General features: G+C 40.0%; 1 protein-coding gene across 1 annotated transcript in view; it reads left to right on the top strand.

Moving 5' to 3' along the window:
* Ryr3 (ryanodine receptor 3) overlaps positions 1–27,512 on the top strand; it is a 517,407-nt gene that overhangs the window by 354,690 nt on the left and 135,205 nt on the right. Inside the window, exons 39-42 of the mRNA XM_058584663.1 lie at positions 18,921–19,194; positions 20,763–20,877; positions 22,394–22,523; positions 23,662–23,765. Of these exons, the coding sequence (XP_058440646.1) occupies positions 18,921–19,194; positions 20,763–20,877; positions 22,394–22,523; positions 23,662–23,765 (623 nt within the window). The remainder of the gene's footprint in view (positions 1–18,920; positions 19,195–20,762; positions 20,878–22,393; positions 22,524–23,661; positions 23,766–27,512) is intronic.

The following is a 27,512-nucleotide window of genomic DNA, read 5'->3' as shown; positions in this document are numbered from 1 at the left end:
CCACCTGTTTCCAAGAACATTTTTTTTTCTATTCAGTTGAATTAAAGTATTTCTTTACCTAAAGAAACACTTTACCAACATTGTTAGGGAAATTTGGTTTCTACTAGTCTGTCTTTTCTATTCTTAGGTGATGGGTGAGAGGCTCGAATGATATTCATGGACAGTATTTAATACAGAATCTGATGCATGGGAGACTCTTTAATAAGCACTGGCTACCATTATTACATGGAGTGAGATATCCCTTCCGGGAGTTTGAACTTGTGCCTTATTCCTCAGCTAAGGAAGCCAGTATAGAAGAAAACAAGCATGCAAGTCCCCAAATTAAATACCCAGCTCAGCTGTGTTCTGCTTGCTGTGCAGCCTTGGGGAACAGGTGTCTGACAGTTCACTGTGCCCTAATGACACAGTAAGTGGAGGAGCTCTTTCTTGTCACCAGGCACAGTGCTCCAGGTTGTCTTCACAAGCATTTCATCTCAGAGAACCTTGCCAGTGGGTTCTCAGTTATCCCTCCAGCATCCTCCTCCTCGTGAAACAGGGCAGATTTGTTCCCCCTGCAGAGACTGGGCCACAGAGGCCCTGGAGAAACATGGGGGAAATTAGCATGATGGATTTTCCAAAAATCTCCTTGGAGCCAATGGATTTAACTTTCTCCATGACTTCCACTGCTAATAAGTAGTAGATATCTGGCCACTTTGTAATTTTGGCCTCCAGGAAGCTCTGGGACACACAGTGCGGAGGGCATGAGGCCTTCTTCCGCAAGTCTCCCCAGCTAAATCCGGAGAGTTATACCATGTGACCCCTGACATAGGAAGTTTCCTTTCCCCCCCAGCAATCAGGACAGTCATCAAAAAGGCCACAGCTCACCACCTCCAGGTCAATGATTAGTGGTGTGCAGTGATGCTTTGATAATGGCCACTTGTGGCAGTCAGGAACCACCAGAATTTTGAGATTTTATTTCTTCAATTTCAGGTTTTATTCTTAGGGAAAGCAAAAGGAGTAATATTGAAATAGGGCATTAAAACATGGTGGTAAAATTCTTGGTGCTTGTCTCACTCAGTGAGGACATAGGCTTTCATTTACCATTTTAATGATTTTTTACAATTCATTCAAGAGCTCAGCAGCTCAGATAGACATAGAGTCTTAGAATATTAGATCAAAAGCAATATGAATTCATAGAAGTGTCTACCACAGAGAAGTAAAGTTACTTCCCCATGGTCACACAGCCAGAGCTAAGACAAAATACCCAAGTGCCCTGCCTGGTACTTTTGTTACTATATCACATTTATATTCATTTTCTTCAAGAGGAATTTTATAGGCTAATATCATTTTATTGGTAAAGAAATTGAGGTTCTGGGAAAATGAGCAATCTGAGCATCAAAAAAAAGAACTAAAGCTATTTGAGTTTCAGGACTTTATTTCTGAATCTATTTCATAGTTTATTAAGAGAGAATCTAGACAGCATGCACAATATAAATTCAAAGCATTAATAAAGATAACTATTTTCCTTGAGTTTTATGAAGGTCAGCAGCTCTACAATGGTAAAAGTGGATTCTGGCAGAATAGGTTTGGATCCTAGCTCTGATCTTTACTAATGTTAGGCAAGTTTCTTAGCCTCTGAATATTTCCATTTCCTTGAATATAAAAGGAGAACAATAGTACCTACCTCATGGGGTGCAGTGAGGTAATCTAAGGATTAAATAAAATATGGCTCAGTTTAGTGTTCCGATGCTTGGAAGTTTACATACATCTCGGCTTCTGGGCTAAGTTTATGATGCGTAAGTTGTAAGAACTTCATTCATCATTTCAGGTGCTTTTAGCAAAACAAGCAGCAGAAAACCCGTTTCGTACAGAGTAGCCAGTAAAGGACTTCATTAACTGACAAACCTGTGGGTTTTGAGATGGAGCTAGCCACTAAGACGAGTTGATCCAGTGGCTGTGCTCACTTTCCTCATGGTCTTATTGTCCCACATTCCTGCTCTGTCCCCAGATTAGCAGTAATGCAGAGGCTGACTTTCTTGGCCTCATCTCCATCCACTACACCAGGGAAAACCAAGTTTCTCCTGCTCTGGTGTTCCAAGCAAAGATCCTGAGATCATGTTTGACTGGAGAACTTGGTCACAGGCTAACCTGTGCACCAATGAGTGTGACCTAGAACACAACGTGCTGGAGGACCTAAGTCCACAGAGCCCACCTTCAGCATGGATCTGGGCCCCGAGGAACGTGGGCCACAAGGTGGACAAGTAACCTGCACAAAACCAGGATCCTGTTAAGAAGGAAGGAAAAAAAAATAAAGAGGCCCAGGTATGTGCTCGGTGTGATTCGTTATGCAGGGTGGTTATTATCTTCAGCGTCATTAATTTATTCAGTAGTTTATGTTGAGGTGGATCCAGTAACAGCTCTTCATGTCCAGAGTAAGAATACAGGCAAAGTGTGTTAGGGGAACTAAAGACCATGCTGTTTGGATCTCTGCTGTGACACCTTGGCCCACAGGTTTACCTCGGTTCTCTCTAAGCTCTGGGACCGATGTTGGCAGACCTCAGTTGTATCAGCAGACCAGTCAGATTTTCAACTTCAGAAGAGTCAAATACCTCCATGCAGGACTTACTATGGGATGGGAGATGGGAGTTTCCTAATTGCTGCTCAAATAAATGACTGTCACAGACAACACAAATTTGTTGCTTTAAGGTTCTGGAGGTCACAAGTCTACACGGTAGGAATGCAGTCCTTTTGGAGCCTCGGAAGGAAAACCCTGCTCACTTTTCCCAGCTTCTTGAGGACTCCTGCACGCTTTGCCTAGCCAGTGGTGGCCTCCTGTCTGACTTCTGCCTGTGTGGTTCCAAGTCCTCCTCTGACTCTCTTCACCTCCTTCTATAAGGACACTTGTGATTAATTGAGTCCCAGGTGATCCACAGTAAATCTCCTTATCTCAAGATCCTTAACTCAGTTACATCTGCAGAGTCCCTTTTGCTGTGTAAGGCAACATGTTCATAGATACCAGGATTTAGGACATAGACGTCTTTGGGGATGTTATTATTCAGCCTACCACAGGGAAGAAGAAAGCAAATGTCAAAGTGTACTCGTTCTTTGCACTTAGAAATGATCTACCACCTGTTCATGCCTCCAGAGCAGTTACAGCATCTCACAAGCTGACTGTTTAATCACCTAAAATTTAAAAATAAGTGCACATAATTTAGATGCACATAATTATTTTTCATTTCCCATTGTAATGTGAACATTATAAATTGCTTTCTAAGTTTAACCTAAAAGCACAGTGCAGTTTTGTCTGCTGTCTCTTTCCAATGTAATTGGAGGACTTTTCTTCCAAACTGACCCAGATTTAAGGGCACTCACAGAGATGTAACACCAGTACAGGTGTGGGATCTCGGAGCTGCAGGGATCTGCTTTGCCAGTGGCCAATACCTACTCTTTGATAGGAAGTATGTACTTGATGGCCACTTGACTTTTGATCTAAATTTGGAGGAGAAAAGAAAAGTTTCTTTCCAGACCCCTAGAGCCTAAAAATGTAAACCTGAACCATGAAAATAAGTGACCCCTCTTTTATGGTACTTGGCATTGGAAAGTTGGTAAACTGACCATTCAAAAGGGAGTGAACAACTGTGGCAGGTGACTCTATAGTGTTTTCCTTGTAAGGGCCACACACTGCATGCCTGAGTATCTGAGGTCAGAGGAGATTATAAAATGACCAGTGGAAGGAAGTGAACAGTTAAACAAGAGGCAAAAACCTGGACCCCCAACCGATTACTTAGCGTAGCTCAAATACGAAGACACTCAAATCCTCCTGTCATTTTACATTTTACATTTCTGACTAGTCCAGAAATTGGGAAGTGAAGTAGCTATTTTTTTTTAAGTATCCCGCAGGCATCAAGTACTCCTAAACAATATAGTGCCTTAGACATATTTCTATTCCAAGTTTAGCTTAAATAATCATTAAAATATTGCTTTTAGATTGTATATTTGATATAATTGCCTAAATGCAACTGCCTGTAATTACAGTAATTGCAAAAATGGAGTGAGATAGAATGTTAATAATAACCTCATAAATGGAGTCATTTGTAATTATCAAGGAATCCACATGTACATGACTAGCTTCCCTGAGACATTCTGTTTGAGGATTTGCTTCATTTTTTTATTAGAAAACAAGTGCTGGGTTGCATGTCTTTTTTTTTTTTCCATTTTGAAATGAACATTATAGCTTTCTAAAGCACCCATCTGATATACTCAACAGAGCCTGATTTTTAAAATGTTTTATTTGTTTTTTTTTAGTTATACCTGACAGTAGAATGTATTCTGACATATCACACATACATGGAGTATATCGTCCCATTTTTGTGGTTGTACATGATGTGGAATTACACTAGTTGTGTATTCATATATGAACATAGAATGAATCAGACATAACTTTCCTATCTATTCTATTCCCATACCCCCTTACTTCCCTCTGCTGCCCTTTGTCCAATCCAGTGAACCTCCCCCACATCCCTACCCTCCCCCCGCCTAATATAAGTCAGCATCTGCATATCAGAGAGAACATTTAGCCTTTGGTGTTTTGGAATTGCATTATTTCACATAGCATGATAGTCTCCAGTTTCATCCATTTACCAGCAAATACCATAATTTCAGTGTTCTTTATGGCTGAGTAATATTCCATTGTGTATATATACCACATTTTCTTTATCTGGTCATCTGTTGAAGGCCACTTAGGTTGGTTCCATAGCTTAACTATTGTGAATTGAGCTGCTATAAATATTGATGAGTCTGTGTCACTGTAGTGTGCTGATTTTAAATACTTTGTGTATATGCTGAGAATTGGGATAACTGGGTCAAATGGTGGTTCCATTCCAACTCTGAGTATTCTCCAAACTGCTTTTCAGAGTGATTGCACCAATTTGCAGTCCCACCAGCAATGTATTGAATCTACCTTTTCCCCCACACCTTTGCCAACATTTGTTGTTACTTGTATTTTTGATCATTGCCATTCTGACTGGGGTGAGATGAAAGCTCAGTGTGGTTTGAATTTGCATTTCCCTAATTCCTGTGATGTTGAACATTTTTTCATCTATTCACTGACGATTTGTATTTCTTTTTCTGCGAAGTGCCTATTCAGTTCCTTTGTGCATTTATTGATTGGGTTATTTGGGGTTTTTTTGTGTGTGTGTGAACTGTTTTGAGTTCTTTAAATGTTCTGGAGATTAATGTTCTATCTGAGGTGCAGGTGGGAACATTTTTTCTCCCATTTTGTAGGCAATCTCTTCACTTTCTTGATTGTTTCCTTTGCTGTGAAGAAGCTTTTTAGTTTAATGTATTAATACCACTGTTGATTCTTGATTTTACTTCTTGCACTTAAGGAGTCTTGTTGAGCAATTTGGTTCCTAAGCCAACATGATAGAGATTTGGGCCTACTTTTTCTTCTAGTAGGTGCAGGGTCTCTGGTCTAATGCCTACATCCTCGATCCACTTTGAGTTGAGTTTTGTGCAGGATGAGAGAGGGGAGTCTAATTTCATTTTGTTACATATGGATTTCCAATTTTTCTAGCACCATTTGTTGAAGAGGCTATCTTTTCTCCAATGTATGTTTAGGGTGCCTTTGCCTACTATGAGATAACTATATTTATATGGGTTTGTCTCTGTGTCTTCTAACTGTACCATTGGTCTTCATGTCAGTATTGGTGCTAATACCATGCCATTTTTTTTTTTACTATAGCTCTGTAGTATAATTTAAGTTCTGGTAATGCCTCCTGCTTCACTTTTCTTGCTGAGGATTATTATGGCTATTCTGGGCTTCTTACTTTTCCAAATGAATTTCATGACTGCTTTTACTATTTCTTTGAAGAACATCATCAGAACCTTAACAGGAGTTGCACAAATCTGTACAGCACTTTTGGTGATATGGCTGTTTTGACAATATTAATTCTGCCTGTCCAAGAATGGGAGATCGTTCCATCTTCTAAGGTCTACTTCAATTTCTTTCTTTAGTGTTCTGTAATTTTTATTATAAATGTCTCTCACCTCTTTTTTTTTTTTTTTTTTTTTTTTTAATTTTTTATTGTTGGCTGTTCAAAACATTACATAGTTCTTGATATATCATATTTCACAATTTGATTCAAGTGGGTTATGAGCTCCCATTTTTACCCCATATACAGATTGCAGAATCACATCAGTTACACATCCATTGATTTACATATTGCCATACTAGTGTCTGTTGTATTCTGCTGCCTTTCCTATCCTCTACTATCCCCCCTCCCCTCCCCTCCCCTCCCCTCCCCTCCCCTCCCCTCCCCTCCCCTCCCCTCTTCTCTCTCTGCTCCCTCTACTGACATTCGTTTGTCCCCCTTATATTATTTTCCCCCTTCCCCTCACTTCCTCTTGTATGTACTTTTGTATAACTCTGAGGGTCTCCTTCCATTTCCATGCATTTTCCCTTCTCTCTCCCTTTCCCTCCCACCTCTCATCCCTGTTTAATGTTAATCTTCTTCTCCTGCTCTTCGACCCTACTCTGTTCTTAGTTACTCTCCTTATATCAAAGAAGACATTTGGCATTTGTTTTTTAGGGATTGGCTAGCTTCACTTAGCATAATCTGCTCTAATGCCATCCATTTCCCTGTAAATTCTATGATTTTGTCATTTTTTAATGCAGAGTAATACTCCATTGTGTATAAATGCCACATTTTTTTTATCCATTCATCCATTGAAGGGCATCTAGGTTGGTTCCACAGTCTAGCTATTGTGAATTGTGCTGCTATGAACATAGATGTAGCAGTGTCCCTGTAGCATGCTCTTTTTAGGTCTTTAGGGAATAGACCAAGAAGGGGAATAGCTGGGTCAAATGGTGGCTCCATTCCCAGCTTTCCAAGAAATCTCCATACTGCTTTCCAAATTGGCTGCACCAATTTGCAGTCCCACCAGCAATGTACAAGTGTACCCTTTTCCCCACATCCTCGCCAGCACTTGTTGTTGTTTGACTTCATAATGGCTGCCAATCTAACTGGAGTGAGATGGTATCTTAGGGTGGTTTTGATTTGCATTTCTCTGACTGCTAGAGATGGTGAGCATTTTTTCATGTACTTGTTGATTGATTGTATGTCCTCCTCTGAGAAGTGTCTGTTCAGGTCCTTGGCCCATTTGTTGATTGGGTTGTTTGTTCTCTTATTGTCTAATTTTTTGAGTTCTTTGTATACTCTGGATATTAGGGCTCTATCTGAAGTGTGAGGACTAAAGATTTGTTCCCAGGATGTAGGCTCTCTATTTACCTCTCTTATTGTTTCTTTTGCTGAGAAAAAACTTTTTAGTTTGAGTAAGTCCCATTTGTTGATTCTAGTTATTAACTTTTGTGCTATGGGTGTCCTATTGAGGAATTTGGAGCCCGACCCCACAGTATGTAGATCGTAGCCAACTTTTTCTTCTATCAGACGGCGTGTCTCTGATTTGATATCAAGCTCCTTGATCCATTTTGAATTCACTTTTGTGCATGGCGAGAGAAAGGGATTCAGTTTCATTTTGTTGCATATGGATTTCCAGTTTTCCCAGCACCATTTGTTGAAGATGCTATCCTTCCTCCATTGCATGCTTTTAGCCCCTTTATCAAATATAAGGTAGTTGTAGTTTTGTGGATTGGTTTCTGTGTCCTCTATTCTGTACCATTGGTCCACCCGCCTGTTTTGGTACCAGTACCATGCTGTTTTTGTTACTATTGCTCTGTAGTATAGTTTGAAGTCTGGTATCGCTATACCGCCTGATTCACCCTTCCTGCTTAGCATTGTTTTTGCTATTCTGGGTCTTTTGTTTTTCCATATGAATTTCATGATTGCTTTCTCTATTTCTACAAGAAATGCCGTTGGGATTTTGATTGGCATTGCATTAAACCTGTAGAGAACTTTTGGTAATATCGCCATTTTGATGATGTTAGTTCTGCCTATCCATGAACAGGGTATATTTTTCCATCTTCTAAGATCTTCTTCTATTTCTCTCTTTAGGGTTCTGTAGTTTTCATTGTATAAGTCTTTCACCTCTTTTGTTAGGTTGATTCCCAAGTATTTTATTTTTTTTGAAGATATTGTGAATGGAGTGGTTGTCCTCATTTCCATTTCAGAGGATTTGTCGCTGATATACAGGAATGCCTTTGATTTATGCGTGTTGATTTTATATCCTGCCACTTTGCTGAATTCATTTATTAGCTCTAATAGTTTCTTTGTAGACCCTTTTGGGTCTGCTAGGTATAGAATCATGTCATCTGCAAATAGTGATAATTTAAGTTCTTCTTTTCCTATTTTGATGCCTTTAATTTCTTTCGTCTGTCTAATTGCTCTGGCCAGTGTTTCGAGAACTATGTTGAACAGAAGTGGAGAGAGAGGGCATCCCTGTCTTGTTCCAGATTTTAGAGGGAATGCCTTCAATTTTTCTCCATTCAGAATGATGCTAGCCTGAGGCTTAGCATAGATTGCTTTTACAATATTGAGGTATGTTCCTGTTATCCCTAGTTTTTCTAGAGTTTTGAACATAAAGGGATGCTGTACTTTGTCAAATGCTTTTTCCGCATCTATCGAGATGATCATATGATTCTTATTTTTAAGTCTATTGATGTGGTGAATAACATTTATTGATTTCCGTATATTGAACCAGCCTTGCATCCCAGGGATGAATCCTACTTGATCATGGTGCACAATTATTTTGATAAGTTTTTGTATCCGAGTGGCCAGAATTTTATTGAGGATTTTTGCATCTAGGTTCATTAGAGATATTGGTCTGTAGTTTTCTTTCTTTGAAGTGTCTTTGTCTGGTTTAGGTATCAGGGTGATGTTGGCCTCGTAGAATGAATTTGGAAGTTCTCCCTCTTTTTCTATTTCCCGAAGTAGCTTGAAAAGTATTGGTATTAGTTCCTCTTTAAAGGTTTTGTAAAACTCTGCTGTATACCCATCTGGTCCTGGGCTTTTCTTAGTTGGTAGTCTTTTGATGGTTTCTTCTATTTCCTCAATTGATATTGGTCTGTTTAGGTTGTCTATATCCTCCTGACTCAATCTGGGCAGATCATATGACTTAAGAAATTTATCTATGCCTTCACTATCTTCTAATTTATTGGAGTATAAGGATTCAAAATAATTTTTGATTATCTTCTGTATTTCTGAAGTGTCTGTTGTGATATTGCCTCTTTCATCCCATATGTTAGTAATTTGAGTTCTCTCTCTTCTTCTCTTCGCTAGCATGGCTAAGGGTCTGTCGATTTTGTTTATTTTTTCAAAGAACCAACTTTTAGTTTTGTCAATTTTTTCAATTGTTTCTTTTGTTTCGATTTCATTAATTTCAGCTCTGATTTTAATTATTTCTTGCCTTCTACTTCTTTTGCTGTTGTTTTGCTCTTCTTTTTCTAGGATTTTGAGATGAAGTATGAGATCATTTATTTGTTGGTTTTTTCTTTTTTTAAGGAATGAACTCCAAGCAATGAATTTTCCTCTTAGAACTGCTTTCAATGTGTCCCATAGATTCCGATATGTTGTCTCACCTCTTTTGTTAGTTTGATTCCCCAATTTTTTTTATGCTATTGTGAATGGGATAGTTTTCCTGATTTCTTTTTCAGTTGATTCATCATTGATGTATAGGAATACAATTGATTGTTGGGTATTAATTTTATATTCTGCTTTTACTAATTCATATATGAGTTCTAGAAGTTTTCTAGTGAAGTTTTTTTGGGTCTTCTAAATATAGAATCATGTCAGAAAATTGGGCAGTTTGATTTCTTCTTTTCCTATTCATATCACTTTAATTTCTTTCATCTGTCTAATTGCTCTGCTTAGAGTTTTCAGGACTGTGTTAAATAGAAGTAGTGAAACAGGGCATCCCTGTTTTGTTCCACTTTTAGAAAGAATGCTTACAATTTTTCTCCATTTAAAATGATGTCGACCTTGCGTTTAGTGTATATATAGCTTTTACAATGTTGAGGTATGTTCTGATTATCCAAAGTTTTTCTAGTGTTTTCACATGAATGGATACTGTATTTTGTCAAATAATTTTTCTGTATCTATTTAGATAATCGTGTGATTCTTGTCTTTAGGTCTATTGATGTAATAAATTACATTTATTGATTCCCATATGTTGAACCAACCTTGCATCCCTGGAATGAACCCCATTTGATTATGATACACTATTTTCTTTTTTTTTATTAGTTGTTCAAAACATACACTATTTTCTTAACATGTTTTTGTATGTGATTTGCCAGAATTCTATTAAGAATTTTTGCATATGTGTTCATCGGGGATATGGGTCTGAAATTTTCTTTCCTTGATGTGTCTTTGTCTTTGTTTTGATATCAGAGTGATATTTGCTTCATAGAATGAGTTTGGAAGGGAGGATTGGTGTTAGTTCTTTGAAGGTCTGATAGAACTTGGCAGAGAATCCATCTGGTCCTGGATTTTTCTTTCTTAGTAGACTTTTGATGGTGTTTCAATTTCTTTGCTTGAAATTGATCTGTTTAAATATATGTCCTTTGGATTCAATTTTGGTAGGTCATGTCTCTAGAAATTTGTCAACATCTTAAAGATTTTCTATATTACTAGAGTGGAAATTTTCATAATTGTTTCTGATTATCATCTGTATTTCAGTAGTATCTGTTGTGCGATTTCTTCTTCTTCACATATTTTAGTAATGTGACTTTTCTCCCCCTCCTCCAAGGGTTGATAAATCTTATTTATTTATTCAAAGAACCAACTTTTTGCTTTGTCAATTTTTTAGATTGTTTCTTTTGTTTCAATTTCATTGATTTCAGCTCTGATTTTAATTATTTCCTGTTTTCTAATGCTTTTGGTGTTCATTTGTTCTTTTTGTAGGGCTTTGAGATGTAGTGTTACATTACTTGTTGAATTTCTAATTCCTTTAATGAGTGAGCTCAATGCAATGAACTTTCCTCTTAGCACTGCCTTCTTAGTGTCCTAGAGATTTTGATATGTTGTATTGCTATTCTCATTTACTGTTAAGTATTTTTTTTATTTCATCCCTGATTTCTTCTGCTATCCATCAGTCATTCAATAGCATATTATTTAGTCTTCAGATGTTAGAAGAGCTTCTATTTTTTATCTTATCATTGGTTTCTAGTTTCATTCCATTATTGTCTAATAGAATGCAAGATGCTATCTCTATTTTTTTAAATTTGCTGTGAGTTGCTTTGTGGCCTAAAATATGGTATATTTTAGAGAAGTATCCATGTGCTGCTGAGAAGAAAGTGTATTCAGACATTGATGGATGAATTATTCTACATATGTCTGTTAAGTCTAAATTATTAATTTTATTTTTAGTTCTATAGCTTCTTAGTTTTGGTTTGGAAGATCTATTCAGTGGCGAGAGAGGTGGGTTAAAGTCATCCAGTGTTATTTTATTGTGGTCCATTTGATTCCTGAAATCAAGAAGGATTTCTTGATGTACATAGATGCTCCATTGTTTGCAGCATAAATATTTACAATCGTTAAGTCTTGTTGATGTATAACTCCCTTAAGCAGTAAGAATGTCCTTCTTTATCCCTTCTGATAAACTTTGGCTTGAAGTTCACTTTATCTGATATGAGGATAGAAACCCCTTCTTGTTTATGTGATCCATGTGAGTAATATGTTTTTTTTTCCCATTTTTCACCTTCAGTTTGCCTATGAGGTGAGTCTCTTGGAGACAGCATGTTGTTGGGTCTTGTTTTTAATCCAATCTGCCAGTCTTTGACTTTTGTTTGAGTTTAGGCCATTTACATCCAATGTTATTATTGAGATATTATTTTTGTCCCCTGTCATTTTGATTTATTTCTGGTTTTTATTTGAATTAGTTTCTCCTTTGACTATTCTATGTGCTCTTTTATATCCTGTATTTTCTCTCTGATATCACTCCTAATTTATCCTTTACCTCATGGATCAGTTTAACTATGTGCATTCTAACATAGCACATTCTCAGACATTTCTTCCACTGGGTGGTGATGGATTCTGTTATTGAAATAACTTGGATTGTTTGGGGTGATTTGTTTCCTTGTTTCTTCACTGTAGACTTACAGAGTCCCTGAAGGTTTTCAGTACCTTACCATTTAAGGGGAGAAAAATAATAACAACAACCAATGCAAACAATATACAGCATTAAACCAAATAGTTTCTGCTATGACATCTACGATGTCGTCACAAAAAAAAACAGAAATGATAAGTTATTGCCTATAATAAAAACAGTAAGTTTGCAAATGGTTTAACAATTTCAAATGGTGGACAGGGAGAGAATAGAAGTGATGTAGGATGTGAGAATAATGAAGGAAAAAGAGGACAGAAATAAAAAAGGAAGAGTGAAAGAGAACAAGAGATTGGCTATTAGCAGAAGAAAATAGAAAGATTTGAGGGAAATATATAAGTGAGAGAAAAATATATAAGCATTTAAAAAATTTAAAAATCAAAGAATACAAAACAAAACTGAAATATACTAATCAAACTTCCTAGTCCTTAAAAAACTGATCCATGAAAAACAACTGATTTCAAAGTGGTAGAAATAAGAAACAAATATGAGTATATATACGTGTCCATGAACCATTAAGGTCACATATATAAGCTAAGAAAAGGAAAAAGAAAAAAAGATCTCAAAATTTAAAGAATTGTTTCCATTGCAGTTCAAAATATGCTCAGCTTCCCTTCTCAGCAGTTAAGTGGGGTTGTCTGGAAAATGATGCTTGGTCCACCTTCAGAGCAAGGTTGCTAGAGTGAGAGAGGTAATCAAGTAGGGGGAACTTGTGAAGGCAGGATTTAGGTTTAGGTAGGCTCCAGGCTCATCACTAGATGCCATCTGGTCTGGAGATTCTAAATCAATGCACCTCCAGAACCCAGCAATTGCCAGTCCATGTTGGAAGGCTACACCCTAGGATCTCCCTTGGGTTCCATCTTGTGGTGGAGGAGCAAATTCTTAGTCCACGAGGTCACCTGCGGACCCCAACTTTCCTGGTCTCTGTTTAAGGCTGCAAACTTGGTCTCTCCCACCCCTGCCCCTTAGAATTCTCAGCCAGACATTTCTTTCCTAGCCAGTCCTGCAAGTAGCCAGATTCGAGGGAGAAGAGGAGAGTCCGGTGGTTTTCCATGACCAGTTGTCCCCCAAAAGGATCTTTTTGAAATGCCACTCCATGAGTATGAAAATTCTGGAATTGTCCCAGTTCTGCCAAAGTATCCTCAGTACATACAGTGGAGGTTCCAGGTGGGGTCACATGGACCTGTATATGTGAGAGGCAGGGCCATACATGTGGCCAGCAGTAGATTTGCCCTCTCCACCTCACCCTTATCTTATTTCTGGCAAGGCTATCCCACTTCACGCATCCTGCTTCTTGTGAATACGAAAGTGGGTGTTTTTGTCATTAAAGGGCAGCTTTTCCAAAGATGAACTTGGAAAAGCAACAGAAATGAAATGAGTATTTAGTTGGTGCTGTTCTGATATCTCTCTCCCTTTGGTTAGAAGAGAGATTCAAAGATACCCCAATAAGTGACTCCTTTTCCATTTAAAAATCCTATTTAAAATGCCAGCATTTTCCCTTAATACAAGCAAAAAAATAAAAACAATACAGGAACTACATGTGTGAATCCTCTCTTAAAGGAAAGAATTATTCCAACATAACGACTGCAAAGAATAATACCTTTCCATCAGATTATTTCACATACCACTTGGAAGGCCCCGTTGGCTTCATGGTAGGGGTGCTGCATCCCAGTTCTTTATCTCCACATAATGGGGACCTATATAGAAATAATGAAGAACTTTAAATAAAGGATCCTTTGGAAGAAAAGGAAGGAAGATCTTATTATTTATCTTCTCAAATTTCATTCCAATGTATGTTTTACTACAAAAGTTGTACCCTCTTATAAATTGAATTATTTTCTAAAGGTTGTGGACAACACAGTTTTACCCATCATTTGACACTTAATTTTATGCCTCATAGGTATGATTTCACTTCCTTAACTAGGCTTCTGTGGGTAATAATTATGTCTTATTAGAGTAGTTTCACAGAGAGTACTTGACAACCTTGGGCACTTAACAGATACCCAGAAAATACTGCTTGATGAGAAAGCTCATATAGAAGTGACACACCTGGAGGTAATTGAGCTATTCGGGTGAGGACAGGCAGAAAACTTGAAAATGAAGTATGTTCTGAGTCCTAGATACACATTGACTCCAGGGCAAAGCCTCTGTGGTTGACAGCCCTAGTTTCCAGTGTTAATGAGCATAGAGTCATTGCTGAAATGAAGCTGATGTTGGGGACAGAGAATTAAGGTGTCCATCTCCTTCTGCAACCTACTTTTTCTCCATGTGTCCCACACTAGCTGCAGAGCAGAGGAGAAAGCCCCGAAGCCTCAGCATCACACAGGCCTGATTCCCTCCTGTCTCTGAAGATGGTGATCTTAAGCCCAAATTAAGGAAGAGGAAAGCATTTGGAGCCCTTCAGGCTAGCAGGGAGCACTTTAGTGCCGAATGAATAATAGCCAGAGCCCTTGACTGCAAGGATTCAATTTTCAAAAATAATGATTCTTTAATCCCCACTTTATTTCTCAATGTGAAGGGTCTTACTCTTCTGCACTCACCTTTAATCCTCCTCCTATCCAGAAACAAACATGGGAAGAAAGCCGCCTGAGCTGCCACTTTCCAAGTTCAGGTCTCAGCTATTTGATGAGAACTGTGCAGCCTAAAGGAGTAGGACAGCTTTGCCTTCCAGTTGTGGCCTCATCTCAACACAGACCCTGTGCATCCATCAGTGGTTCTCAAATTTATTAGTCTTGGGAGCTCTTGACACTAAAATTGTGAGGATCCTGAAAAGCTTTGGTTTATGTGAGTTATACCTATCAATGTTTACTGAATTAGAAATCAAACTTGGGAAAATTGTCTAATATTTGTTCACTAAAGATAATTTTTAAAACTTCTTTATGTGTCATATAACATTTATGACAAATATTTCAAAGCAAAAAAAATAGAAGTGACATGGTTTTAATGTCTCTTTAAAGTCTGAGTTAATAGAACTCAGGTGGATTTTACAGTTAGTCAAAGAATAAGAAAATTGACCTCAAATAATTGGAAAAAGAGTCTTTTCATAACCTTGTCATGCAGTTGTGCATATTTTTTCTGGCAATATATCAAAATTAAGTAGTGGATTCTCAAAAGTTAGTTGGCATGTGAAATCTGAAGCTGTGTTAATTTTTGAACAATGGATAAAAATCCCTTGGCTTTTCTTGCACATTGACTGGCTCTTCTTACCAATGAATACTTTTGTAACATCACACATTGGCCATGGATGATGGAAATTATTAGTTCACTACATAATGTAGAGCTTCCAGATGTTGACATGTTTTATTATAATATATTGAAAAAGCACATTTATTAGCATCAACAATTTAATCAGGAAAGTCTACGTATTGAGAAGCTGTCAAAGCTCACAGTGGCAGATAAACATTTTCCAAAATTTTAGTTTTCACTTGAAAGCTCAAATTTCATTATTGGTAACAAATATTGTCGGTAGCAAATACTGTCATTTAAAGTTAAAAGCTTACTTTTTTCATTTTTAAGAAAACGTCAGTTATCCAAGTCTGATCAACCACTGTTTGTCATTATTTTAATTAAAAATGGCACTCCGTGAAATCCGGGGCTAGTTTAGCATAAGGCATGCAGGGTGAGCACTGCCTCACCAGTTGCTAGTTTAGCAACTTAATCACACAAGCACTTTTCTTCAAGAAATACCACTGAACGTTGGTATCCAGCATAAGTGCTTTATGTATACTTACCATTCTGTTACACAGGATGGTAAAAAGATGCAAACTCAAAGTCCTATTAATAAAACTAATGTTTTTACTGCTTTATTCAGGACATCCTTGTGTGAAACAGGGCATCTTCCCAGGAATGTGGCAATAAATAATATAGCTGATTCCTACTAACTTGATTCACACACACTAAGGCCCCAGCAGTGTTACCCACCATTGCTTTTGTACCATTACTGCAAATGTCAACACAATTAAAAGGGCAAATAGCAAACTTGAATTATTATGAAAATACATTTGACCTTGCAAACTGCCTAAAGGGTCCTGAATCCCCTGAGTCTGCAGATTATACTCTGTAACTACTCGTATTGATGGTAGTAATAGTTAACCTTTATTAAGCCCACAGTACATGCCAAACATAGTTATGGGCATTAATTATTTTAATCCTCATGTGTACAGATACATGGGGAGCTTAACACATTCTAGAAAACATATTCTTTTTAACTTCTTAACTCTGGTACATGTTGGCAGCTGTGCGGGTGCATGGGAGCTAATTAAAATCTCAGAAATATTGAACAGCATCGCTAATAGAGGTAGAAAACTCCATTTGAGGCTGGAGTTGTAACTCAGTGGTCAAACACCTGCCTGGTCTGTTAGGCTTTAGGTCCCATCCCCACCCTGCAAAAAGAAATTAAAAAGCTCCATTTCCTCAGTCCCCAAAGTGCTTAGACCTTTAGAATTCATTGATTCTCCCCAGGTTTGCTTGTGGGTGCCATGTTTGTAGCATGTGTCAGGCCACAAAATATCTATGCTTTTCAGGACTCCTGAGGATGTCTCTCTCCCTCAGTTTTCTTATAGTTAATTGTTTCCCTCACTTACTGGATCTTGAAAACCTGTCCAGCATAAGTGGCCTCAAATGTCATGCATTCCACTGAATACATCTACCTATAAGTCACACACAATGATGAATTTTGTTTTCTTCTTTTCTGGTAGGACCTGGGGGCCATATTTTTTAAACTGTGTGTTGAGAACTGTGTTAACTTGGTTGCACAGATGCATTGATATATCCCATTCACTTATACTTACTGCCAAAGTGAGCCTGAACTAAGAAGAGGCAGGAGATTAGATTCTGTTCTCTAGGCCATAAATGTTGATTTGGATTTGATTTGGTGTGAGGCTAAGAGCTCACCCAAATCCTGAATTAATCTGAAAGCTGAGTCAAAGGAGAGCTAATATTTACTCAGTTCAATTATAACTCTGTAAAACTCCCTGTTGAAAAGAAGATGGCCCTCGAGCTGATTAACAGTTCTATCTGATCCCATCATTGCCTCTCCCATGTGGCAGACTGTGATGACACGTGCATTCTCTGCGGAGGATTTGGCCATTTGTGGTGAGAACCATGATTCTTTCATGCCAACGTATGGACGGCACTAGAGAAATTTACTTTGGGCACAAGAGTGTCTTGTTTCTGTCTTGCTTTCATTCTTACTGTGAGTATTAACAAGGAGAAACAGGAACTTTTACATCTGCGGGAACAAGTTTCCTGAGAGGAGCCCAATCTAGCCCATAAATAACTTCCCCAGAGGGTACAGATATTATCTAAGCTGACAGATATTGTCAGCAGTCCTTGCCTAGCAAGATCTCTTAAGAACATCTGTTGGCTGTGTCTCACTCTGACTTGGGTGTCCTTTTTCAAGTTTTACAGCTTGTGTCTTCCTTCTGAACCTAAAACACCCACAGGGTTGATAGACTCAGCAGTGAGTTAAATTAATCCTTTACATCTAGATGTCTTTTAGAGCTTTGGTAACTGAGTTCTATTTTTATACCCTTATGATGAGCCAAGACTGTATGTAGAGCAGACATCTGCCATATAGAGTGATCTGGAGTAGAAAGCTCGACTGTTAAGAGATGGCAGGCAAGGGCACGATCCACATTTAGTCCTCATTCCTTCACTAATGGACTCAGTGGCCTTCATCATCTCCTCGGCTCTGGTTTTGTCACTTGGTTTTAAGTTCAGGACATGAGTACCATCCATTCCTTGGAGGAACATGATAGGCAGTGCCGGATTTGGTTTTGATTGTGATTTACGAGCAGTGCTTCTCACCTCTGTCATGGCATGCCCTGGAAGTGCATATAGCATGGAAGGGTGAGCTCTGCCTCACCAGGAGCTCCGACAGGAACCCCTTCCTATGTCCTGTGCAGATCTACCTCTCCCCTCTGCTCGTCTTCAGTTGCGATGCCAGCCATTCTCAGGGGCCACTTAGTCCAACCTCTAAAGGCCCAGGGCTGGCTGTCATTCAGTGACCTTTCCTTTACTTTTGTACAATTGGTAGCATTTCTACATAACCAGCATGAACTCTGATGAATTCTGAATTCAAAGTCATCAAGGTTTCTCTATCTCAATGCTTATGTAAATAGTTCATAATGGGGTGGCAGCTGACTCCTGCCAGAGCTGGGGCAAGCAGATCTGTTCTGTGGACGGATGGTCAGGAGTACAGGGCCAAGTCTTTAGGCCTGACAGTGTTCCCAGTCCACTCCTCACTGTCACCTAGTGTATCATTATGTTTACATCATCTCAAATATCCTTTACGATTCTAGAATCAGTGGCTTTGCTTAATCCTATCATGGTATATGGTTATCTCTATGCTACTTGGAGGTGGTACCCATGGGGAGAAATTCTGGTGCTCAGTTTGTTTTACTTTAAGGAAGTAACCACTGGCCCATGTTTCTCTTCACCAACCTGGAGTCGGTCACTCACTGTTGTGTCCTGTGGCACTTAGAAGTACCTCCATTGTAGTACTTACTGTTTTGTATTACAAAATAAAGATTTCATTTGATTATAGATTAAAATGTAAAGAACTGGTGTGAGAGCTCCCAGGAGGCAAGGACAGAGTCTTATTTACTATTCTGTTTCCAGCATCAATTCAAACATTTTTTCATCAAAATAGAATATTTAGTACCCTCAGTTTATAATTGTAATATTCTTTTTTTGTAGTATGGGTGGCATATTTATCCTTTGATGATATGCTCTACCTCTGTGCATGTTTTTCACCATCCACAAAACAAGAATATTTTTAACTTTAACCACCAGGCGATGTGTCTGATTGTTGTGGTGGCTGTGACACCCAGCTCTCTGAGCCATGACAGCCACAGCAGAGGTTCCTCCTCTTCTCCTTCCAGCAACACTGAAGGAGCTAGTCTCGCAGACAATGATCCGCTGGGCCCAGGAGAACCAGATTCAGGATGCAGAGCTGGTGCGGATGATGTTCAACCTCCTCCGGAGGCAGTACGACAGCATTGGGGAGCTGCTGCAGGCCCTGCGAAAGACATACACCATCAGCCAGGCCTCCGTGAGCGACACCATCAACCTGCTGGCCGCCCTGGGCCAGATTCGGTCCCTCCTCAGCGTCAGGATGGGCAAGGAGGAGGAGCTGCTCATGATCAATGGGCTGGGGTAGGTCATGCACAGTCACATGCAGTTCTCTCAGGAGTGCTTCAAGTGGCAGGAGTGAGCCTTCAGTCTCTCACGGGATTGTGTCTTCCTAAATCATCAGTTTGTAACCTGAGAGACCAGACTACCTGCTACTCATGGCAAACGGACATTGATGAACACAATGTTGAGGAGTCTTGGAGAAAAGCAGTTCCATAGTTTGAATCTCATGAAAGTAGCTCCAAGAAGGCTACAAAAAAAATCTGGGAGAAGGACAGAAACAACAGGAGCTTTTGAGCTTTTAACTAGATATCTTCTGAGGCTCACCTCTGAACAGTTGCCACTTGACCCCTCTATATTCTCTCACTTCTCACCTACAGAATCATTTTGGTTAATTCTCTGAGACACCTTTTCTGCTAACAAGAGCTGATGGCTCCATCTTAGAAACCACATAGTTATTCTCATAATTATGCAGTGTAGCACTTCCAGTTTGCAGATGAAAAAACAAGGCCCAAAAAGGATCACTGATAAGTCCACAATTTTATTTGTTTAAAATCAAAGTCAACATTACATCCCACCACAGGAGCATCACCAAGATCCAGGAAAGGGATTTTGAGCATCCTTGGTGGGGAGGGGTAGATAGATGCCTGTGAACTTTCAAACAGGAATTTAAGAACAGAAATAAAGAGACTTTTATGGGAAAGAAAAAAGCTGCAGAATCAGTCCCTCCCCAGCTTTGCAGCAGACATGGCAGCAATAAAAACAGGTGGTTGTGGTTGGTGTCTCAGGCAACCCTCAGAGGAGTCGGCAGGATGGGCACAAAATAACCACCCAGCAAGAGGAATGGCCAGTTAACAAGCCTTTGCTGCATTTCAAAAACTTTATTTTCCTGCAGCTTCATTATGTGAATTTATATTAAATGACTTAAAGACATAATTGTTCTTCTATGTTCATGTCATTCATTTTTTTAAATTGCTGTTCACAAACTTCATGGTACCTCACATTAGATAGCTTTAAGAAAGTACAGCCCATAGCTGGGGTTGTAGCTCATTGGTAGAGCACTTGCCTAGCACACGTGAGGCACTGGGTTCAAGCCTCAGCACCACATATAAATAAATAAAATAAAGGTATTGTGTATATCTACAACTAAAAATTAGGGGAAAAAAAGTATAGCCCCATCATTAAGACACTAAAGTACAGAGAGAGATACAGGGAAAAAAAGAAGAAAACACAGAAAACCCTGAGTAAGTAGAGGAAGAGAGAGCCAGTGATTTGGACTGTCTCCAAAACTATTATAAGCAAAAAGACCAAGGGACAACTGTTTAAATGTCATTAGAAAGAAGCATTTCCAAAAGAAAAAGCAAACACTTAGAAGTAAGGAACATAAAAATATTCCTATCCACTTAGAAAGATATTCCACATATATTCCAGTTGACCTGGTGCCTTCTTATTCTTTCAACCTGTCACTTTTACATTACTTCACCCTGATGTGTGTGTGTGTGCTCATCCCTAAATTTTCAGAACTTAGAAATAAACAGTCTCTCTCTTATTGAGATTCTAATAAGCAGTCTCTCTCTTATTGTTATTCCTAGGGACATAATGAATAACAAGGTGTTTTACCAGCATCCCAACCTCATGAGAGTCCTGGGCATGCACGAGACAGTGATGGAGGTGATGGTGAATGTGCTGGGTACAGAGAAATCACAGGTAATGGTACACAGAGGGCTTAGCCAGAACTTAACTCTTGGGGCAGTGGCACAAGGCTGGAGTCCGCTGTCTCAGTTACTCTCCCTGGGGAGAGGAAGGGATGTGCATACTTTCATGGGAAAGAATCAAGCAATGGGACAGCACTGCGGGAGTCCAGCTGTGGCAGAGCTCCAGTTCTTGAAGCTGGGTGCTCTTCTCACTCATCCCACTGGGCCATTCAGCTGCTAAATTTACTTTCTGTATTCTGAAGCCCTTCTGAGGTGGAATAGCTCTGGGCCCCACTCAGGAATCCAGTGTGCTTTGCTCAGAGTCAGGAGTAGGCTGCTGTACGGGGGAACAGAACTCTATAATGACTCTGGCAGTGTTCCTTCAGGAGTGTTCACGTTTCCTCTGTCAGCCAGGCTTCTTGGCAGCTCCCCAGTAAGGCCAGGGGAGCTCCTGTTGGCAAGGGAAAGGGCATAACTGGGTACTTATTTCAGGATGCTGAGGTCCCCCTTAGAGTTAGATGGCTTCTGAAGGCAGCAAATGGGATAGGGTTTCAATGTTGAAGATTGTCAAGTGCCAAAGTCCTGGGACTAAATGCTTTCCAGGGCAGCTTCATGAATATTGGCAGGGAAGATGTGAAGGAAAATCAGAACCAAGCTTGCATTCCTTCTCACTGGTTTTCTTCTGATTTCTTGGGAAAGTTAAATCTATCCAGGAGATCCCTGGGCACACGTCTGACTTCCTCAAGAGCAGGTAGCTGTAGTAGGTTCTTAGAATATTCTCCATGATTCTAAAGGGGAAATCAAGGTTTTTCTAGGATCCTGAGAAAAGTTAACACTGACATCATTTATTGAGCACTGTAGGATCAAAAATAAGATGTGGCCTGGCATAGAGATGCTGATTACTTTGTTAAGCAGGGAAGCTAAGCACAATCAACAGTAATATAAGATGGCATCTCCGTACTAAATTGTATGAATCTGATTATAGGAGCCCACAGGAGAGCAATTATCAAGGACAAAAGTAATTGAGAGAAGGCTCACAGACAGAGCAATGTTCTTCGGGCTGTCAGAATTGTAGGACTAGGTTTGACCTGGGAGACACAGGTTTTAATATACTGGTGAGCTCTGTGTTTCTCTGATTATCCGTCTGCCTTTCTGATATTTCCCATAAGTCTTGTTCACTCCTTCCCTGGCTGGAAATAACAGTCAGTAGTCTGGTGCAGGGTCATGCAATCTCATGTGACACCCAGGGAAACCAGAACTCTCATTTAAAGTCTATATTCCTTGGGAGGAAATATATTTCAGGAACTATAGTTAGCTCTCAATATTTTTAGAAGCCTCTTCTTTGGAGTCCTCCATACTCTGTCCCTTCTATGAATAAGTCTTGGGGAGAGGGGAAGGAAAAAAGAAATTTCATTTTCCAAACTCTGCACAGTTTGCAAGGCTTCATCCCCAGACCCTTTGAGGTCAGACTTTTCAGAAAGGCCCCATAATAGTCCCTTTTCTCTGACACTTCCTACTCCTCCCTACAGATTGCTTTCCCAAAGATGGTTGCAAGCTGCTGCCGCTTCCTTTGCTATTTCTGTCGAATTAGCCGGCAAAATCAGAAGGCCATGTTTGAGCATCTAAGTTACCTGCTAGAGAACAGCAGCGTGGGCCTAGGTATGTAAGTCATGTTATAACTTCCCATTCGGATCTAGAAGTTGTGCTCCCCCTACTGACCAATTAGGAGATAAGGGAAAGAAGCCTCTCGCTTCTTTAAATGCAAAAGGAGACCCTGCCTGTTCTAAAGAGAAGTGCATAAAAAGATGCCTGTACTCTGCAACCTAAGTAGAGATGTCAGCATGGGTGACAGAGTTGTGTTTGCATAGTCACACTTCTCTCTTGGGACCAGTGGCCCATGGGTTTTGAAATGGTGCCTGAAATTGACATATTCTGGGTACACTCCTCCTAGCCCACACAGCTGACCAGGAAGCAGGGATAATAAGACCAAGGTCATGGATCTAATCACTTCTTGGCAGGTTGGCTGCAGGGTTCATGCCTATCCTATCAGCCAACCAGCAAGCACATCCCTTAGCAGCAAGGCAGACTGGCCAAGAGCCACTGTGGATAAACAGTATGAGTCCATCACTACCACTAGAAAAGCAGCTCAATACATATGCTTAGCTCACTGTTCTGGATGGAAATCAAATGGATCTGTAGAATACACAAATACATGCACTGGGAATCTGAAATATGTTTCCTCTATTTGCCAAATGCAACCTCAGGCTACCAACCTTTTTTTTTTTTTTTTAAATGCCACCTAATAGGAGTTTTTCTAAAGTTTAAGAGCCAAGCAAACTTAAGAAAACTCAAAGTCAGCATTGGTAACCTAGTGGAGCTAGATGAAATAATGCTGTTTGAAGTTATTTTTAAACTCTTATGTGGCAGCTCCAAAATCATGTCCAAATCATTTGGGCTTAATTGGTCAAGTGCTAGCTAAGTCTTTTGAGTGGTCACCAAACAGGCGACCCTACAAAATTTTGTATCAGAAAGGCTCTTGAGAACATGTTGCCCCCGCTGATCCTGTGGACTGATTTTCTAGTAATCTGTACTCATAATCTGTAATGAGACTGTGGGGAGAGAGGATAACAAACAGCTACTCTTAAATTGGGCAGACTGCCCTGTGGAAACAGGGATGTGGACCAGGTTTCAGTGTATTTGCTGCCCTCTGCTGCCTGCTGGTGTGCACTATAATCACAGCTCTGAGCTGGGTGGCCTTTTTTGCCTGTCCATTTCTGTTCCTTCTCTCCTTCCTCAGCCTCCCCATCGATGAGGGGGTCCACCCCACTGGATGTAGCAGCCTCCTCCGTGATGGACAACAACGAGTTAGCACTGGGCTTGGAGGAACCAGACCTCGAGAAGGTAACTGGCCCTTGGGGAAGCAGTGTGTCATTCTCTTCTATCTATAGGGCCAGCCAAGTGGAGAAAAAGCAGGCCAAAGTCAGCGTTTCCATCAGAGCCTCTTATCTTAGTGTACTTGCTGCAAACATGCGGTAGAATATGAGTATATGGCAGGAGCACAGTAATTAGGACCAGAAGATCTCCTGTGGGCACTGAGGCCAGCTTCATAGACACGAATGTGGGCATTTATGTTCTTTGCATGTGGCAGCCCAGCCTCACTGGTCTATGTGGAGCATCACCAGATCCCTATGCCTCCTGACAAAGTTCTTGGGCATCTAATTCATAAGTTAACATATAAAAGAAAGAAGCGACCTGACAAAAAGTTGCATAATCAATGTTTTTTTCTGAGTACAGAACAGAAAAACTGAGTTGCCCTCTATTGAGATTGTGAATGGAGTTCCTCGTGGTGGTGACTGGGGACTGACCCCTACATCTCTATCCATTTCTCTCATGGAACTGTCCTTGACTAGATGGCTGGCAAGAATGACACTGAGGGCTAAGGATATAGCTCAGTTGATAGAGTGCTTGCCTCACATGCACAAGGTCATGGGTTCAATCCCCAGCAACACACACACACACACAAATTATTTAAAAAAAAGAATGACACTGAACTTTGTTTCTTTGCACATTTTTTATTGGTGCAGTGTAGTTGTCCATAATGATCTGTTGTTATATATTTATACATGCACACAATGTAACAATACAACTTGGCCAATGTCACTCCCAGCACTTCCCCCGTCCCTCCCCTCATCACATCTCCTGGTCCCTTTCTTCTACTGAACTCTTGGATTTTCGTGAGATCTCTGCCCCCCACCTTTCTTTTACTTTTTCCTCTTTAGCTTCCACATAGGAGAAAAATCATATGACCCTTGACATTCTGAGTTTGGCTTATTTCACTTAACATAATAGTCTCAAGTTCCATCCATTTTCCTGCAAACAATATGATTTCACTTTTCTTTATGGATGAATATATACTCTATTATGTTTATATCCCACATTTTCTTTATCCATTCATCCATTGATGGACACCTAGTTGGTTTCATAGTTTGGCAATTATGAATAGTGCTGCTATAAACATGGGTATGCATGTATCATTATAGTATGATGACTTAATATTTTTGGATACATACTGAGGAGTTTTATAGCTGAGTCATATGGTACTTCCATGCCTAGTCTTTGTTTTTTGCTTTTTTTAAAATATGTTTTTATTCTAATTAGTTATATATGACAGTAGAAAGCATTTAGACACATCATACGTAAATGGAGTATAACTTCTCATTCATTTGGTTGTACATGATGTAGAGTTATACAGGTCATATAATCATATATGCACAAACCTACCCCCTGCTCCCTTCACTCCCCCTCTGTCTAGTCCAAAATACCTCTATTCTCCCCCTACATTTATTATTATTATTAGCACTCTCATATCAGCCATGCCTACTCATTTTCATAGTGGTTGTACTAATTTACAATCCCACCAACAGTATAAAAGTGTCCCCTCTCCTCCTCCACATCCTATCCAGCATTTATTATTGTTTGACATTGTACTTTCTAAGTGTGAAGGAGAGCAACCTAGTGGGGGGCAAGAAGGAGGCTGGACAGTGAAAGGTGGTCATGTACTGTATAGTGGGTTCAAGAGCCTGAGGGAGAAGAGCATCTCATCCTGACCAGAAGGTCAGGAAGGTTAGGAAGGTTACTCAGAAAAAGTGATGACCAAGGGATAAGGACAGGTCTGTTAGCCACATTTTGGGGAAAGTGTCCAGGAGTATTGGGGCTCTGCAAGGAGAGCACCGTACACTGGAGAATCAGAGTATGACTGAAGCACAGAGTGCCTGAGAGCATGGCTAGAAATAGGCAGAGAATAAGGAATTGGGCTTTGTCAATGGTAGAATTCCGCCCAAGCAGAGCCACTCTGTGCTGGGCACACTCTCAGTCCTCCCCATAATTAACTCACGTGACCCTCAGAACAAACCTTTTTATTATCACCCCAGTTATGGGCAAGGATACGGAGGCAAAGAGATGAGATAATGTTCTGAGTGTCTTGGAGTTAGTGGTCCCTGTCATTATAGGGCCTCACTAGAGAACCAAAGCAATGGAAATCGCTGGAGGGTTCCAGGCAGGGCAGCAAGGCAGCACAATCTGTGCTTTAGCAGACACATCCTGATTTGAGTAAGAACTGACTACAACAGAAACAAGATTTCAGGCAAGGAGAAAGGTTAAGAGACACTGCAGTCATCTAAGAACAAGATGGTGCTGGCTTCAGCTAATCTTGACATGGTAGACATGAGAAGGGCTTGAGTCCATGGGACTTTTAAGAGGACAAACAGTGGCCATTGATCAGACCGAGCCGGCCAGTTGTTCCTCTAAGGAAAATAGGAGGTGGAGCAGATTTGAAGAGGCAGGGATGAGTTAGTTGGCTTTTGGTTGTAACATGTGTGAAGTTCCCTGAGGCTCTCCCAGATGGCAATGTCCAGTGGGAAGTTGACTACATTCTACTAAAGCTCAGGAGTCCTCTCTAAGCTGCAGATAGAGCGCATGGGTGGCAACTGGGGCCCCATGAGTAGATGAGATCCCTTCAGCGGCCAGCCTGGAATAAGAAGAGAAACACAGGTGGGCCTGAGCTCTAAGGACCACTAGTTTGTAAGGAAGACACCTATGAAAAAAACACGAACAGGTGAAGAGGATGAGGAAAGCCCAGAAAATGTATCTGAGAAGCTGAGCAAAAAATATATATATCCACATATATATATATTTTTCTTCTAAACAGTAAAAGTGAAGAGGCTCAGACAAGACAGGTTGAGGAGTAAGAGGAAGTAGGTGTCTCTTGATTAAATGATTACCACAGCAGGTGGCCTTTATCTGGCTGAGATAGCCACACAGGTGATGTAGATAATGTCATTGCCACTCATGAAGGTCCTATTGGTTCAGCCTTGGCAGGGAATCCCCATCCAGGCTGCAGAACCATGTTCCATCTATTAGGATAAGATGAAAATTACCCACCAGTAATTTCCTAAAGTGTTTGCCTTAGAAAATTCCATTTCAAATGCAGTTAACTAATAATTACTGAGGGCCCACCCTAAACCAGGCAGACAAAATGCCTGTATTTCTCCATCTTACTTCTCCGAAGAGAAACTTCTGTTGTGATATGAGGCTATACTAGTTTTCCAAGGCAGCCATGATAAAGTGCCACGGACTGGGTGGCTTCAACATTAGAAATTTAGTGTCTCAGATTTCTGGAGGCTAGAAATCCAACAACAGGGTGTTAGCAAATTGTTTCTTCTGAGGCCTCTTTCCTTGGTTTGCAGATGGCCAGCTTCCCTACATCCTCATAAGCCTTTGCTCTGCGTGTAAGCATTCCTGATGAGGTTTTGTATGCCCAAGATTCCCTTTCACATAAGGACACCACCCTAACATAATCATCTCTTCAAAGCCCTCATCTCCGAATGCAGTAATATTCTGAAGTACAGGAAATTAGGACTTCAGCATATAAATTGGGGGATGGGGGCATAGTTTAGCCTGTAATAGAGGGGTTTGTCTTTGAGTTTTGTTCTTTAGGGTCTTGGCAATATCAAAGAGATGTTGCTTAAATGTATTTTAGGCAGCTTGTTCGCTGCTGTGAGTAAAAGACCAGACCAGAACAATTTTAGGGGAGTTAAAGTTTATTTGAGGGCTCACGCTTATCAAGGTCTCAGTCCATAAACAGCCAAT

Source organism: Marmota monax, unplaced genomic scaffold (genome assembly GCF_021218885.2).
Source record: "Marmota monax isolate L192 unplaced genomic scaffold, Marmota_monax_Labrador192_F-V1.1 WCK01_AAM20220418_F8-fsc00001, whole genome shotgun sequence".
Lineage (NCBI taxonomy): Eukaryota > Metazoa > Chordata > Mammalia > Rodentia > Sciuridae > Marmota > Marmota monax.
Note: the sequence above shows the minus strand (reverse complement) of the source record. Positions and strands in the feature narration are given on the sequence as shown.